The 15,334-nt window shown below is 38.3% G+C and overlaps 1 protein-coding gene across 1 annotated transcript; it reads left to right on the plus strand.

The window, feature by feature from the left end:
- Positions 1-1,335: 1,335 nt before the first annotated feature.
- LOC132910570 (uncharacterized) lies at positions 1,336-3,155 on the plus strand. The gene has a single exon (XM_060966340.1). The coding sequence runs from the start codon at positions 1,851-1,853 to the stop codon at positions 3,153-3,155; it is 1,305 nt and encodes a 434-aa protein (XP_060822323.1). The 5' UTR covers positions 1,336-1,850.
- The last annotated feature ends 12,179 nt before the right edge of the window (positions 3,156-15,334 follow it).

The following is a 15,334-nucleotide window of genomic DNA, read 5'->3' on the forward strand; positions in this document are numbered from 1 at the left end:
TATTAAATACGGCTTGCTTAGACATAAATGTAAATGTTAAGTTATATGTATTTAAATGTTAATTATTATGTATATATACGTATATAGTATTATATTATATTATATTAGTAGTATATATACTACTATGTGTATGTATATGTATCTATCATCTATATTCCCTATATATATTACTATATACTATATACATAATAGTATAATATATATAACATTATATTACTATTATGATATAATACTGTATCTACTATACTACTATATACATACATATAGATAGATAGATAGTAGATATTTCGATCAAACTTCATTGATATCTACTTTCACTACCTGTCCATTTATTTTTGTTCCTGACTGTAGTATAGTTTTGGATTATTCAAGGAGAACATTTGGCTATATTCTGATCACAACTTTTCAATAAGGCATTTATATATAATATCATTTTCCTTTTTGTTTATGGAACATCTTAACAAAAATTATATGAAGATTTGTGTTTAATATCAAGTTCAAATAAAAGTATTTCAGAATAAACAACCTCAAACACTTATTCTAATTAATTCTTATTGTATGTTTGTACAGAAATAGATTAGAGATTTATATTCCTTATACACAATCCACGGGACAATTTACTGTATTTAATTTTCCAGTCATTAACCATCGGCACTAAAACTTTCATAGCACCTTCCTTAACCACATGAAATCAATCAGCCCAAACCCTCACACCCCTCACACAAATCGTAAAGATCGCAAATCGCAAACCCACATACGAACTTTATACTTTCCATCGAGCATTTCGACACGCTTCAGCGGTTGGTCAAACCCGGAAGTATATAGAAACCTCCGTGAGCAGTATAAAGATGCTAGATAACGATCGTCGAAGTCTACCGAACATCGTCGTGTAACAAAACCCATCGAAGCAAGCAAATTTTATGGGCGATCGTTTTACAATCGCGATATCACTCGGTTTCGCGAGTTAAATATCGAAATCACGAATGTCGAATTCGACACGTGATTTAACGATACGCGACAAAAGCGAACAAAATAAAACAAAATGGAAGCCAAGCACATTCTCGTTCGAATTGAACAGGAAGCATAAAGTCTTATCGTCGCTTCTCGTTAGCACGCAATCGTTTGAAATTCGTAGCTAACTACACGGGAAAAGAACCCTCTGCAACAGTGGCTTCACGATTCGTCGAATATCACAGACATGCGCCCGCCGTTGGCAAGAGGGAGACAGCAAGCAAAGGAGAGGGAAAAAGATGGAGCAAAGAGGGAGAGAGAGGAGAGGGTTGCTCGCAAGTGAGCAGCACGTGCGTAGCAGTCATCCTGGCGCACTCGCCAGGACCGGTTCTTCCTTTTCAAACAATCTTTCTCATCCATTGACAATCGATTGCTCGTGTCTTTCATGTTCCATTAGTGGTCCCTCGTAATTTATTTCTCGAAAGCTCGATTACCTTCCAGCGCTCAGATAACGAGTCGCGTCTAGGTGCGTGTTTCGATTCTGACCGCCGATAAATTCTTCGGTGGAAGGTTGAAGTACAGCGCGAATTCCGTAAAATCGCGTTGGGGCCATTGAAAAATGCAGTCGTTTCGCGAGGATCATCAATGCTGTTACAACCGAGATCTCGGAAACAATAGTGGCTCGCTGAGAAAAAGTATACTCGACGAGGAAATTCTTTTATCAATCTTCTCGTGGATTAAATCAGTGATTAGTCAAGGGAAAACTCGATTTTTCATAGTTAGACCAACTGAGAATCTCGATTATCATAAAACAAAAGCCTCCATATGTGTCTTCGTCGTGTCATTGATCGGTGCATTCGATTCGTAGATGCTCGATTCGATGAAGAATCGTTCGAGAGATGACAGTGCGCGAGGAGGACCGGAAGAACATGAGACACAGCAGCTCTTGGCCGGATTGGGCGCTACAGACCGTGAAAGTGCGCGTGGATCCGTTGTCGCGCGCCTTCACGATTATCCCGACGATTCGCGAAGGTTTGCACCCGTTGTTGAAGAGCAACTGGATCGACGAGATCGTTTTCCTCGATCATGACGGCTCGACATCCGTCGAGACGAAACGACGATTCCTGTGCAGCACAAAGACGGTCGCACAGAATGGCTATGGTGAATTAGGGGAAACTTTCGAACTACGCACCCTTATACCTGACGTTATGAATATAAGTTCCGGGAAAGCTACTGGCGAAGATGGAAGAAGTGGCGAATGTCATAAAAACATGCCAAAATTCCCTTCGGGACTCTGGTCCAACGAAACTGCCAAAGATTCTCGCGAAGGTAATACAGATATGTCTGAGAGAAGCAAGCCAGACTTCTATCTAACTGACGAAGAACGTACGTCGATACCATACCGCCAGGAAGACAATACGAATAAACCAAACTTCAGATTGGAATCCACCGATGAGCCTTCCAAATGTTCCACTGCACAAAACAAATACACAGAAGAATCACCCGAGGTGAAGACCGAATTGAAACACGAAGATCCACTACCTTTAGAAATCATCGTAAAAATCGAAACATCTAAGCATTTGCAAACAGTTCCAATTGGAACGGAAGACAGAAAAGGCGCTCAAGGTTTGACCCAAAACTCCAACCCAAGAAAGACACCAACTCCTCAAATTGAAATAGTAGATTACGATGATATAACAAGCTTCTCCCTTATAACAGAAAGACAAATGCAACATGCTTGCCCGAAATGCACTTCGGAAGGCCAGCTGCTTGAACGCGTAGACCCATTTCGTTCGCCGGTTTTAAGCAGGAAAAAAACCGTTGGTCGGTGTCAGGATGGGAAGCCGGAAATGGTTCGTAAATATTCAGCGACGGAGGGCAAAATGAGGAACAGCTGGCGTAGAATAGGAGCGAGCGGTCTAATTGGAGGCGCCAGGAATAGGGAGAAGGAGAAGTACGCGCGGAAGAGGAACGGCAATCCGCTGTGCAGGCCGACGAACGACGTGAGGAAAGAGGCCACCCTGAGGAGGCATTACTATCCGGAGGGAGGCTGGGGCTACGTGATCGTGACCTGTTCTGCGCTCGTCCATTTCCTCGGGATCGGTTTGCAGCTCGCGGCGCCTGGCAGCTGGCATCTAACCGCCGAGCTGAAGTTCCATCAGCCCGCCCTTCACAGCGCAGGTAAGATATCTCTCGTCTTATAGAAGGTCGAAAGAACGTGATGAGATAGAAAAATTAATCAGTAGTTAGAATTTAGGAATTTCTAATTATTCTATTCTCCTGTGTTAAAGCGACTTATCTATCTATATCCTTTCAGTTTGTAGTAAATTTGATGTTTATAACATTAGTTACTTAATTACTAATTAATTAGCACCTACAAATTAAATCTCAGGTCATACACGTGAAGATCAAGTTTTAACAGACTATTACATTATGCAAAGCTTCCTATTTGTACGATCTGCGACCCTCAGATTTTTAAACCTTTTAAATAACAATCCATCCCAATCAAAAATTAGGTTAATATGGTAGAATAGCTATTATGCAAAATATGTCTTATTTTGTCGAATAAATATTGACCAGTTCTAGGAAAGCTTTCATTACGAGATTCATAACTTTATGATTTAATCAGATATAATTCTTCTGTGATACGATTAAAAAGTCAGACTCACAGAAATTGTGTAACATGATGAATGTTCTGCTTAAAAGAGTCATTCTTGTTACAAACTCTCCGATTGGTAATCCTACTTTACGCTTCATTTTACAACCTCGCTACACAACTTCCAGCAAGTATACTTTTGCTGGAGAAATGTGTCAAGTTTAATTGGACGTTACTTAATTGAACCAGACAGTCGTTTATCTTAATCGGAAGTTTGACTGTTCGAATCGACGATAATCGCAGAATGGCGGTCGAAAAGAGTTTTAGCCGCGTGAATTCGGGAGCCGCGCAATCGGTTGATTACGCTAAGTGAAAACCTTCTTCGAAGATACGATCGAGCGACGTTCATAAATCAAATGGTTTTTACGCGGTCGTTTTTTTCCCACGGTTCGAGCCGGCGCCAATGATCGTCGCTGATCGTTATGTACATGCGGGTATAGGTTCCCGAGAGACTGTTCGCTCCGAGATGCGAAATTACCCTTTGAGGCTTCGCGATAAGAAATGCCGACAGGTTCATGGTCTCAAACTGGTGGATAGGTTGTTGTTGGGACTGGGCAATTTGAGATACGTTGAGTCATGTTTTCGTTAGGGTGATTTTGTCGAAGTATCGATGCGAGGAATGTTCGTCGAGGAAGCTTTGAAGTTAAAATTTGAAAGCATCCAGTTATGTTTTCAATGGTACGATCTACTCGAAGTACTCATTGGTAAGTTTCGACTTGAAATTTGAAATCATTCAGATGGAAAGATTACAACTTTTCAGTTAAAAATTATATTGCACGCCCGTGCATTTAAATACGCTTAAGCGAAATAAAATAGCTACTTGGTTCTTACTTTAAAACGAAGAGGACTCGAGTTAAGAGACAAATAGTGGCATAAACAACTCGTTGGTCCAATCAACGGTTCTCGAAACCCCGTTTTAATAACCACAAATCAACTATTACGAACGATTGTTTGTTTCCATACACACACTTTACTCCCCTGGTCAATTTAAATACCAGCTCGCTGTCTCAGCAAGTCACTTGTCCCACTATCGGAGATTCGCGCAATGAATTACCGTGAGTGGTCAATAATTCCACTGGTAATCAACTTATCTCGACACTCTTTTCCAAAACGGAGGTACGGAACGCGTCGTATCAGTTTGTTCAAGGTGATTCTTATATCGCATGAAAAAAATACTATGGCTTCGTTTTTCAGGTTTCTCGATTTTGTTGCATGCAAATGAAACGTATCGCTTCGTTAACGATGTTGTGTACAATATTTCAGACGGTGAGATTACATGTCTGATTCCACGAGTACTGGTTAGGAGTAAAAGAAATAAAAAAAAGCGAATAAGAAGGAGGAAGAACGAAAAATAAATTCTTATAGTATTTTTTGAAAACGTAATCGTTACTCAACGACCATAAAAAGCAGGATCAACTGTTTGTTCCGATCGGCGCATAACCGCAATGATCAGCTCTTCAATTTATCCGATACGAAATCGTGTAGACCAAATCAGAGACCAAAGTCAGAGAAAAGGAGAATCGTTGTATCGACAGTCTGGCCGCGTCGCAAAAGCCTCACGTACTTATTTCACGCGTGCAAGGCATCGCGATGCATTTACGAAGGACCGATGAGCCTTCTTACGAGGGACGAGCATTAATTTGCTTGCTCTCGACAGGTAAAACGTAACCTTTCATGCGGACATGTGGGCCAGTTCGAAATGGTCCGTGTTCGAAGAACGATCGTGAAATGTAAAACGCTTGAAGAGGAAGAATATTGTGGTTTCGTTTCTTGCTGTGATATTCAATCGAATTCGTAACTTGAGATACAGTTTTTCACTTTATACTTTATATTTGTTATTGAGTTTAGTTGAACTAAATAATATAAATTTTAAATCTCTTTGAGGTAATGGTTGACAAATTCGCTAGTAGATTTATTTCAGATTAATTCGCGACTAACTTGAATTTAATTTTGAACTATGAATATATTTTCAAGAAACTAGTGTTAAGTGTAAAAGTACCAATCTCAGACAGTTATTGTTTACAGTAAAATATATTCTATAAAAATGAAACAAACAGATACGAACTACGATGAACGTTTTGCTCCGATTTACTATGGTAACAAACATGTTAAGTTCAACAATGAGGAAGAGACTCTAGTGTGTGTAATATAAAACATCTGACACGGAGTGAAGTATTTATGTAAAATAATTCAAAAATAAGTAATCCAGGAATAAATAAACCATCTATCAGACAGATATTAATTTCCTCACCATCGATTTCGCTCCAAGATTATCATCAGCGTCCATAAAAATCATGAAATAAAACCGTACAAACTATTTCGCCCGAGGTAATGCCCATTGAACGGGGTAATACCTGCTGCAACAAGTACCCACATGCTGTGTAGCACGCGATTTATCGATCGCCACCTAATTATTATTTTCATCGCAAAAAATCCGCCCTCGAAATGGACGTAGGGTGTAGTTCATCAATTCCCTCGAACAGTGATACATATCGAAAACGTCGTGACTCTTATAGCGCCGCGATGATTAACGAGAATGCGTCTGCTGACGTATCGTCTGGAAGTAATCGTCACGCAGAAGCTCCAATAAAATCTCAGCAATTTATCACTCAAAAGATACCAAAATTACCAGACAATACCAGTTTAGAATCGGAGAGTTGGTCTATGGAAAGCTCTGTATTGAAACGGGACCTAACTAGAACTCCGTCTACAGACACCAGCCGGTCTTGGAACGAGAGCATCGAAATACCAGAAATATTTTTGTCCCATCCCGAACTATGGAACCGGCTAGCAAAGTGTCGTTGCTTTCTTACGGCAAAACTGTTGATCTCATCCGATTGTCAGTGTCAGTGTCGTTGCCTGTGCCGGTGCAGCCAGTGTCAATACTATCGTCGCAAGATCTCCAGTTGTTCGAGCAGAGATCACACGTTCCTAGCCGGTTTCAAGAGGAAGGATTCTAGTTATTCAGTGTCTACCTGCCAGAGCATCCTGCCACCCTCTTCCGGCAGAAACTCGATCGTCAGTCTGTTCCATGAAATCAAGGAGGACGGTCGTGAGGCTCAACTCGTCGACGAGGTGATCCAGCGTCGGCACTCGGATCAAACGCAGTCGCCACGCGGCTGCAAGATCGGCCGTGTAGATAATCGCCGATTCTCCGAACAAGCGTTCGCTAGAGGAGCAATTGAATGCGCTAGAAGAAACAGCGACGAGGTTGATGCAACCAAACCAATCATTGCAAGAACCTATCCTCGCTTCTTCCCGGAGAAAATCTCCAGAATCAACGAGTCTTGGACGCCTTTCCATAATGAGAGTCACGAGACCGGTCCATTGAAAGAAACTCCCGAAAGAAACATAGACAAGCGCGGTTCCGCCGCGCGGCAGAAAAAGGAGAAAAGAGATGAAGGTTCAAGAGACGTTTCGAACGAACGTCGAAGGAGTAGCGTAAATATAACGCCAAAAATGATGAGGAGACGATTCTCCGAGCAGCTGATCCTCGAAGGTGGGCTGGGTAGTATTCCTGGTTATGAGGATCTGCTTGATGAACAAGAGGAAGCGGAGGAATCTCTCACCGCGGTGAATGCTCGCAAGAAAATCACCCTCAAGAGGCATTATTACCCAGAGGGTGGCTGGGGTCATGTGATCGTGTTACTCGCGATTCTAATGCAACTGATCTGCCACGGGGTGCAACTTGGATCCGGTGTATTGCTGTCTTCGATGGTCGAACAATTTCGATGTAACGTGGGACATTCAGGTATGAATTATTTAAAAATTGATAGCTTGTTTCTGCAAGTGTGACAATGGTTTGATAATACGTTTAAAAATGACGTATTGCTGCTTGTTAACGATGTATTTTTGAAATTGAAGTCGATAGTATATCTAGGGCTTATTGCATTGAGATTTTAACAATTTTATAGAAAAATGTATTATAGATACTCTTTTGCTTCGTATTTTTTAAATTATGAATATACGATGATTTCTTCTCTTGTTCCTACTTCTTTATTATTCTTATCTATAATATGTTTTCTTGTTTATTAAGCTTAGATCATTGTTGTATATCATTTGTGTCTGTATCAATGGACATAGAAACAAACTGAAGCGTTTTACGTTGAAATCTGGTCCATACAAATTTCGATCCATTTGGAGATTTATTTCATAGAATATCTTATATATATATATTTGCCGAGTATTATATATATATATATATATATATAATTATTATATATTATATATATATATATATAATACTCGGCAAAAGAACATTAAAAAATAAAGCATATCAAAGTAATAAATGATGAACTACATTTTCGTTCAACAAAAAGAAGGAAAAAGAAAAACATTAAACTTGAAAAAAAAGCACTTGGAAAACATTAAAAAATAAGATTACATAACGCAACATCTTAAACGCAACTATAAAAGACACAAAAATTCATAATTATGTTTCACGTAAAACGACATTAAATTCAATCGAATGTAACAGAAAACAAATTCTCACTTTTCAATTCAGCCCACACGCAATTCAACCACCAGTGTTCCCCAAGCAATTAAAAAAGCCATGCATAAACACGTGAATTGCTCATATAGATACAAACGCGTGTATCTGCTCCGCACGGTAATGGCCAAATCAACTCGATAAGAAGCGAAACTTTTCACTTGGACGAGGAAATGCAGAGGCAAGATACGCGCAACGTGTACGCGATTTCATATACCTGCACGGCAACTGTCGTCCGGGCAAACGGTACTTACCTACCGTAACTCGCACTCGTGGCTTGTACGAGTCCTGTTCTATATTGCACACGACCGTGCACTCTTAACCTACATGAATTTACACGAAGCGATACACGTGCATCGTAGAACGAATCGTAGAACGTTTGTCGGATCAGCTATGTCGACTTCGATGCTCAATCTCCCTCGAGAAAAACTGTCTCCATCGATGTTGATCTTAGGATCGCTACGATATTCTACTCATTTATTTACTTCTCTCTTTTCATTTCAAATGGAACCTCGTTAAAATTACAAGGTGAGCCGTTTACATCATACCTACTTATTTGTTAAGACATCGTGTTGCGCGGCGAACGGAATGTTAAAGCAAGATATCATTAGGCAACGAGCAAAAAGCCACACTGGTATTCTAGCTAAAGTGGATGTCACAGTTACGAGAGTATTCTTGAAAATCGATGATGATTTTTTCGCTTCCCTGGGATGTCTTCTATTAAACTTGCGTAACTTGGAATTATGGATTGTTTTAGTTTAATTGTATGAGGATCAATTTGTTAACCTGGGGAGGTAAGTTAATTCGTTCCTATAATATCTTTATTTAGAGATCCTCTGTGTTTACATATCATTTCACATTCTTGTTAAGACTGAACTATGTTATATTTACATTTGTAAATAAGTCAAATTGTACTAACCGAAATTGATTTGTCTTCATTATGTAAAGGTGAATTATTTTAGAAGTTGTTTAAGGAAAATTGGAAAACGATGTTTTTCCTTTTAGTGACAATTTGAAGCTTTATGGAGTTTTATAGCTGGGATAAATGTTCGTGACCCTTTATACGAAAATGTAAAATTCTGAACAGGTTATTACAGTTGTTGAGACGCTTGAAGAAAATTGAACGTATTTTACGACAGTTATATGCGTTGCTGTAAAAACTGAGATCTCGAGGCATCAAATTTGGAGAATTTTAAAGAATATATAAAAACGAAATAAGGAATTATTCCTATTTTTTGCATGTACAGTTTTTTTACTAATTGTGAATTATGTAGAAATAATGTACATTTAGTTGTTAATTAATTTAAAGAACTAAATAAACTCTATTTTCTATTAGCTGCTTATTCTGTTTTTTTACTAGTTTTGTTTGTTTCTTTTTTGTGATACGTTACTAATGATTCTTTGATATAACTTCTGGAAAGAGTTTAAGCTAATGCAACCAAAATATTTGCATAAAACGAAATAACTAGCCTTATCGAGACTGAAATACCGACATGTATAATATTATAGAGGTAACATAGCGCACTCTACCTTGCAAATGAGAACATTCTCTGGACAAATATGGCAAATCTCATGTATAATTGTGCAAGAATATCAAATCGGGGAGAAATTAAATATTAATTAAGGTTAAACGAATAAAATTATTATAGAAGACATACATGACATAACAAAAACAATATAAAACGGACATGTATAAATATTCTTCCCAAATGAATCTAACACACGGAAAGGATATTTGACTGTATCATTTTAAACTATATAAATTATAACACGTTCCACATTGTGCATCGTAAATTTTGAGTCGAATTTATCAAGTTACTGCTTTGGTAAACTTCTACCTTACCAACCATCGACATGTTATCGATTCTGGAAAGAAACTGTGACGTTTGAAATCTCTAGGCAATGCCAGTTATTCGAACTTCATAAATGAATAGAACAAAGTTACATTTTGAAGAAAATTTGAAATTATTACATGAAAAGCATTTCGTAACGCTTCCACAATCTCCCCACTCTTCACCTTAATAAATTAAAGTGAAACTAAATTAAAAATAATTAAAATGAAAAGGATATCAATAAATCGTAACATTAAAGTAACTTTTTACTTTCTGAGAATGTAACGCAATTTTAGAAAATAAAAGAATTAATAAAATGAATATAAAAAAATTCCTTGTACCTAATTCTACACATTTATGTACAAATTAATTCATTCCAAATTAATTAAACAATCATAGTCTTGAACACAACATATCTATAAAATATCGCAATCAATAACACTATTTCGTCTAAAGAAATATCTTAATCAATATCTATACATGAATCTATGGAACATAAAAATTCCAAACTTTACATAACGAAGTCATAAAGATCTAGATGAATAGTGAGCTATGTAACATCAAAAATTGTGATAACCCAGGTGAAAAATAATGTTGTCCTTCAAAAAATCGAGAAGAAATTATTAAAATAGGAAGTCTTATATTACCAATGTCCTCTGGCAAGTCTCGTCGAGAAAAGCGACAGGAAGATACGGATTATTTCAGTGCGACGTCAGCCACAAGGAAATCCGTAAGAAGCGATTGTCAGTGGAAGCGAGGGACTACTATCAGCTAGGAGGAAAGGATAATTCCACGTAGCAATGAAATCCTCCGACCACCGGAATGCTTTTGTTCTATCCTTTTTGGGGCCGTTACATTGACCCCCATTTCCAGACCAAACTGCAATTCTCCAGGACGCTGACATTCATGCATTCAAATTCGCGAAACCTATCCTTGCTTCGATCTCGATCGCTGAACGAACACTTTGGCTTTCGCGAGAAGTTGAAACTCCCCGAGAGTCGATTCAAACGATCTTATTCGTTGTTCGCGATCGTAGATGGTTTCTCTTGGTTCCTTTTTAAAACAATACTGCTGATCGTAGAAGAAAAGGACGAAGGATAGATCATTGCTAAAATTCCTGAATAAAATTTTGTTCTTTCACTGATTTTTTTACTTTCAAAAATGGAAGAGTGAAAATTACTGATTCCATAAAACGTTATACTTTTTTTAATATTTACGTGCCTTTTAATTTTCTTTGAATTTGAAGAATGCTAAAAATAAGATTCAGGAAATAGGATTCAGTTTCCTTCAATAGGATAACTACAGTAACTTTTCTATGTTTCTGACTTTTATGCATTAATAAAGGAACAGATATTTATGTAAAAAGATACGTCCAATTTAAAATGAAAAAATGGCGTAATTTTGCTAATTTTTCGAAATTTAGAAATTGTTCGCTGGTTAGTTATAACCAGTACAATAAACAAAAAGAAAATTTAATAAAATCCCATTTTTATGTTTAAATTAAATCGTTGCGAGAACCTGAGTCATACAAATTGTGTAGCTATTGTCTTACATATACCTTATAGAAGAAAACAACAAAGAGGGAAGAAAGTTAGAAATGAAATAAGTCAAAGGGAAACAAATCGAATTAAATTCGTGATGAGTAACAGATTTTAAGTTGGGACTATCCAATAATTCGTGAAAACTTTATTGCGTACGTGACTAATATTCTCGCATGCTAAACTGTTCGTTCAACAGATCGATAAGTCGTTCAACTTCACCGTATCACGGGGGTGACAAATGTGTTTTAGTTGGCATGAATGCAAAACAGCCGGACTAGGGAATAGACTACTTTACTTTTATTCGTGAAAACGCCTCTTCGCAATCACGATGACTACAAAACGGATGTGAAAATCCGCTGAAACGGGAAACGTTCTCGCCTCGATATTTTCTAAACGCAATCTCAATATAAATCTATAGGATCCAGTTGGAGAATGGAATTTTTCGCGACTGAAAAGTTGATTTACATGATATTGCAATATTCAAAATTTCAAAAAATCTCAAAAAATAATCATTATAAAAGATATGCACAGGAATGAGCATAAAAATCAGTGTAACACGGGAAACGATCCTCTGATAGAGCAGCGTATTTTTCATGTAAGTTCAAAAGAAGATAAAAATATTAGATATATAACTCAATTTTGATTATTCTCCAATTAAATACTATCACTATTTTTCAACTGTTGCATTAAAGAAATTCTCTCAAAACCCTCGCTTTCCATGAATCGACGAAATGTTTTATAAACTGAAGTAAACATAATTCACATAAAAATGACAACTACGTAATCAACCTACGTATTTTAAAATTTCAACAGAAATTTTCTTCGAAGTTAGAGGCATTTGTATCGATTTTTACAATATTGAACTTATCCAAAGAAGCCTAGAACTAGATCAGTGAAACGTCAGGTGATACCACGTCAGTAGGAGAATCGGGCTCTTCCTCGCAGCATCCAGAGTGTGAACCATAAAGATAGGTTTTACGGTCCTGAAGCGACCGTACGTCACGGGATATCCGAGACGTCAGGAGACGTCAGGAGACGTCCTCGGAACAGTGAGCCACAACTTGACGCGTATCGTTGCTTCCAGCAGCTGGGTGGTTGGAAAAGATTCGATGGTCGCTGAAAAAGAGTAGAAATAAGGCTGCATGTCGGTGAAACTGCATTTACAACGCCCGGGGGCATAGTTGCTCCGTTCGCAAGAATTGCGGGGAAAACAGAACCCATTGTCTGTGAAACATTTTTCAGAAGAATCTTCTACTAGAATTTTGGATGCGGGAACGTCTTGACCTTTAAAAGACAAAAAGCGGAAATACATGGAGTTAAGATTGTAATAACTAGATTGATGGTGTTTGTTTATGGATTTGTGGGAAAATTGAGTCTGCAGAAATATACAAAATGTGCGTAGTATGCAAATACATACGAAATATCTAAAGCGTCAATTTCATTTATAAACAGTTTAGATGTTTCCTGTACGATTGTGTGTTTTCTCGTTGTTATCTTACTGTATCAAACAAATAAGTCCTTATTAGCGATATTAGGAGTTTATATTTGTTCAAGTAACTGACGAATAATGTATTATTATTTGCAAAGGCGATAAGGTAAGCCACTGATAATCTAGTCTATCGTGTCACTAAAGTTTTAATATATTTCTATTAATCTCTGTCATGTCCGATAATAAGAAGTCACTAGTAATCTACTCTTCTCTTCAACATTTCCACTGTAATTTCTATTTTAGTTCGTTAACCTGTCAGAACATAGCGGTTGATTATATCAGCAGATGTCGGAATAACTCGGTATCATAACCAGAAATGAGGGAACTTCTGAAGGAGCAATAATGGACGACACATAGCGGCGAAGGATATCGTTCCTTTATGCCCCTTAAGAACTTTTCCAATCAAGAAGAGCAGGAAAATTCAAATTCCATGACTAACACCCTATCCTCGTTTGTGTGCCACCTATTAAGAAAGAATGTTTATGCAAGGCATCAGGAGGATGCATGACGATTGACTCACGCGAAACGAGCAACTTCCGCGACTATATAGGCGATCCCATGTCGGTAATTCTCTTATATTTTCCGTGCCCTCGGGCAATGATACGACTAGAAATAACATGCATCCACTGATTGTTAGTATACGGTATGTCTACTTTCAATGTATACATTTGCTTCCTTGCTGGAAAACACAGAACTGTTTATTCGAAAATTATTTAATTTAGGAGCAAACACGTAATGGTGAAATTGAACTTTTTTGCAATTATGTGTTTTACGAATATAAATTGAGAGAAGATAATTCTTGAGAATTATCCCATGACCCACAAAATCCATACATATCAGATTTATAACACGCTAGTAGCATAATAATATTTACAACATTCTATCTAAGAAATGAGATTTATCTCGGTCACAACGACAGCTATCCAACACTAGAACGCCCAAAGAGCTCATAGTACTCGAACACAAATGCATCTAATCGTTTGATAGTCTCATCTCTCTCGATGTTCTCTTTCAACCATTAATAAAACCAATCCATAAACAATGTCCCCTATGCCCATTACACGATCAATGAGACATAGAACGAACGTCAATTCGTAGCAACGTCGACGACCCATCCTGACCTGTAAAACTTTATTAGGGTGCTCCGGTCTAGATACACAGAGGTTTATTGTACGCGGCTCCATCGCGAAGCTGGCTAGTTGGAAAATGAAATGGAAGTCGAGGCGAGGTCGGTTAATGACATTCCACGGGGCACGCGCCGCGCTCGCCAGAAAAAGTTTACGTTCTTGGAGCGGCGTTGTTCGAGCGGGTCGTGCACGCCGAATCGAGTTTTACTTTCATTTGGTGAAAGTGGTGGCCCCACCGGTTCTCCACTGGCCGCCGCCGCCGCCGCCGCCACCGCCACGAGCTTATCAGACGTACGCCGTTTTTCTTATTCTTATTCTTTCCCCCTACACTCCTCTCAGACGTCGTTCCTACAGGGCATTTCGTTCTGGTGGAACCTTTTGCCTCGAGACTCGTCTCGTTCCTCCTCTCGTCTTTTCCTTATTGGTCCACCGACCAAGTAATCTGTACTTGGTACGATCCCTTCCCCTTTCAATTCTTTCTCTCTTCCCTTCTCATCGTTTATTTTCTTTTCATCCTTTTTCTTTCATCCTGTACACCCTACTGCTTCTTTCGTTTTCCTTCGTTTTCGTTTACGAGTCTGGCAGGTTATGTATCAAGTGCACAGGATGCGCTCGTAATAAAGCCTTGTTTTTTATTATGGTCCATCGAGTTCTTTATCAAGTCGCGCACATAAATTCATATTCGCCTCGCGTCTCGTAAACGCCCGTTGGGTTAAATATTAAAGCGAAGGATTAGATCGCGACGCGACGCTGCTAAATTGGTCTCATTGAGGTGTACATCGAAGGAAATTAGAATGGCCACGACGGTCGGGAAATGAGCCGCGGATTAACGAAACTGCGAACTGGTCTCGCTATCTCGGTCCGAGAACCCAGCGGCTTTTCAGAAGATCGTTATCGCGACGGAGACATTGGCGGCTGATATTCTCATCTCAACAAGACCGCGTCCATTATTTAACACGAAACAACCAAAACTGTAATACCAGTTTTTCCAACCAAAATTTTTCCAAGGAAGGAAACACATAAGAGTCTTCTGCTTAAATCTCGCATTCTTAATTCTTAATTAAAAATAGTAGTTCGGATGCTTTATGACACTTCCTCTGTTATAAAAATTAAGATTGAGAATCATAACCGTAATTTTGCCAATCGAAAAAATCACCGATGTGTACATATATTTATGTTTGCGTTTGTTTTCAAGTTCTCACCATCATTTTGTATATTAATTTTATATTTTATATATTTTATCATATTA

Source organism: Bombus pascuorum, chromosome 9, assembly GCF_905332965.1.
Source record: "Bombus pascuorum chromosome 9, iyBomPasc1.1, whole genome shotgun sequence".
NCBI classification, from domain to species: domain Eukaryota; kingdom Metazoa; phylum Arthropoda; class Insecta; order Hymenoptera; family Apidae; genus Bombus; species Bombus pascuorum.

What these genes read in the sequence shown, in the direction of transcription:
- LOC132910570 (XM_060966340.1), top strand. Translation starts at nt 1,851, where the DNA reads ATGACAGTGCGCGAGGAGGACCGGAAGAACATGAGACACAGCAGCTCT.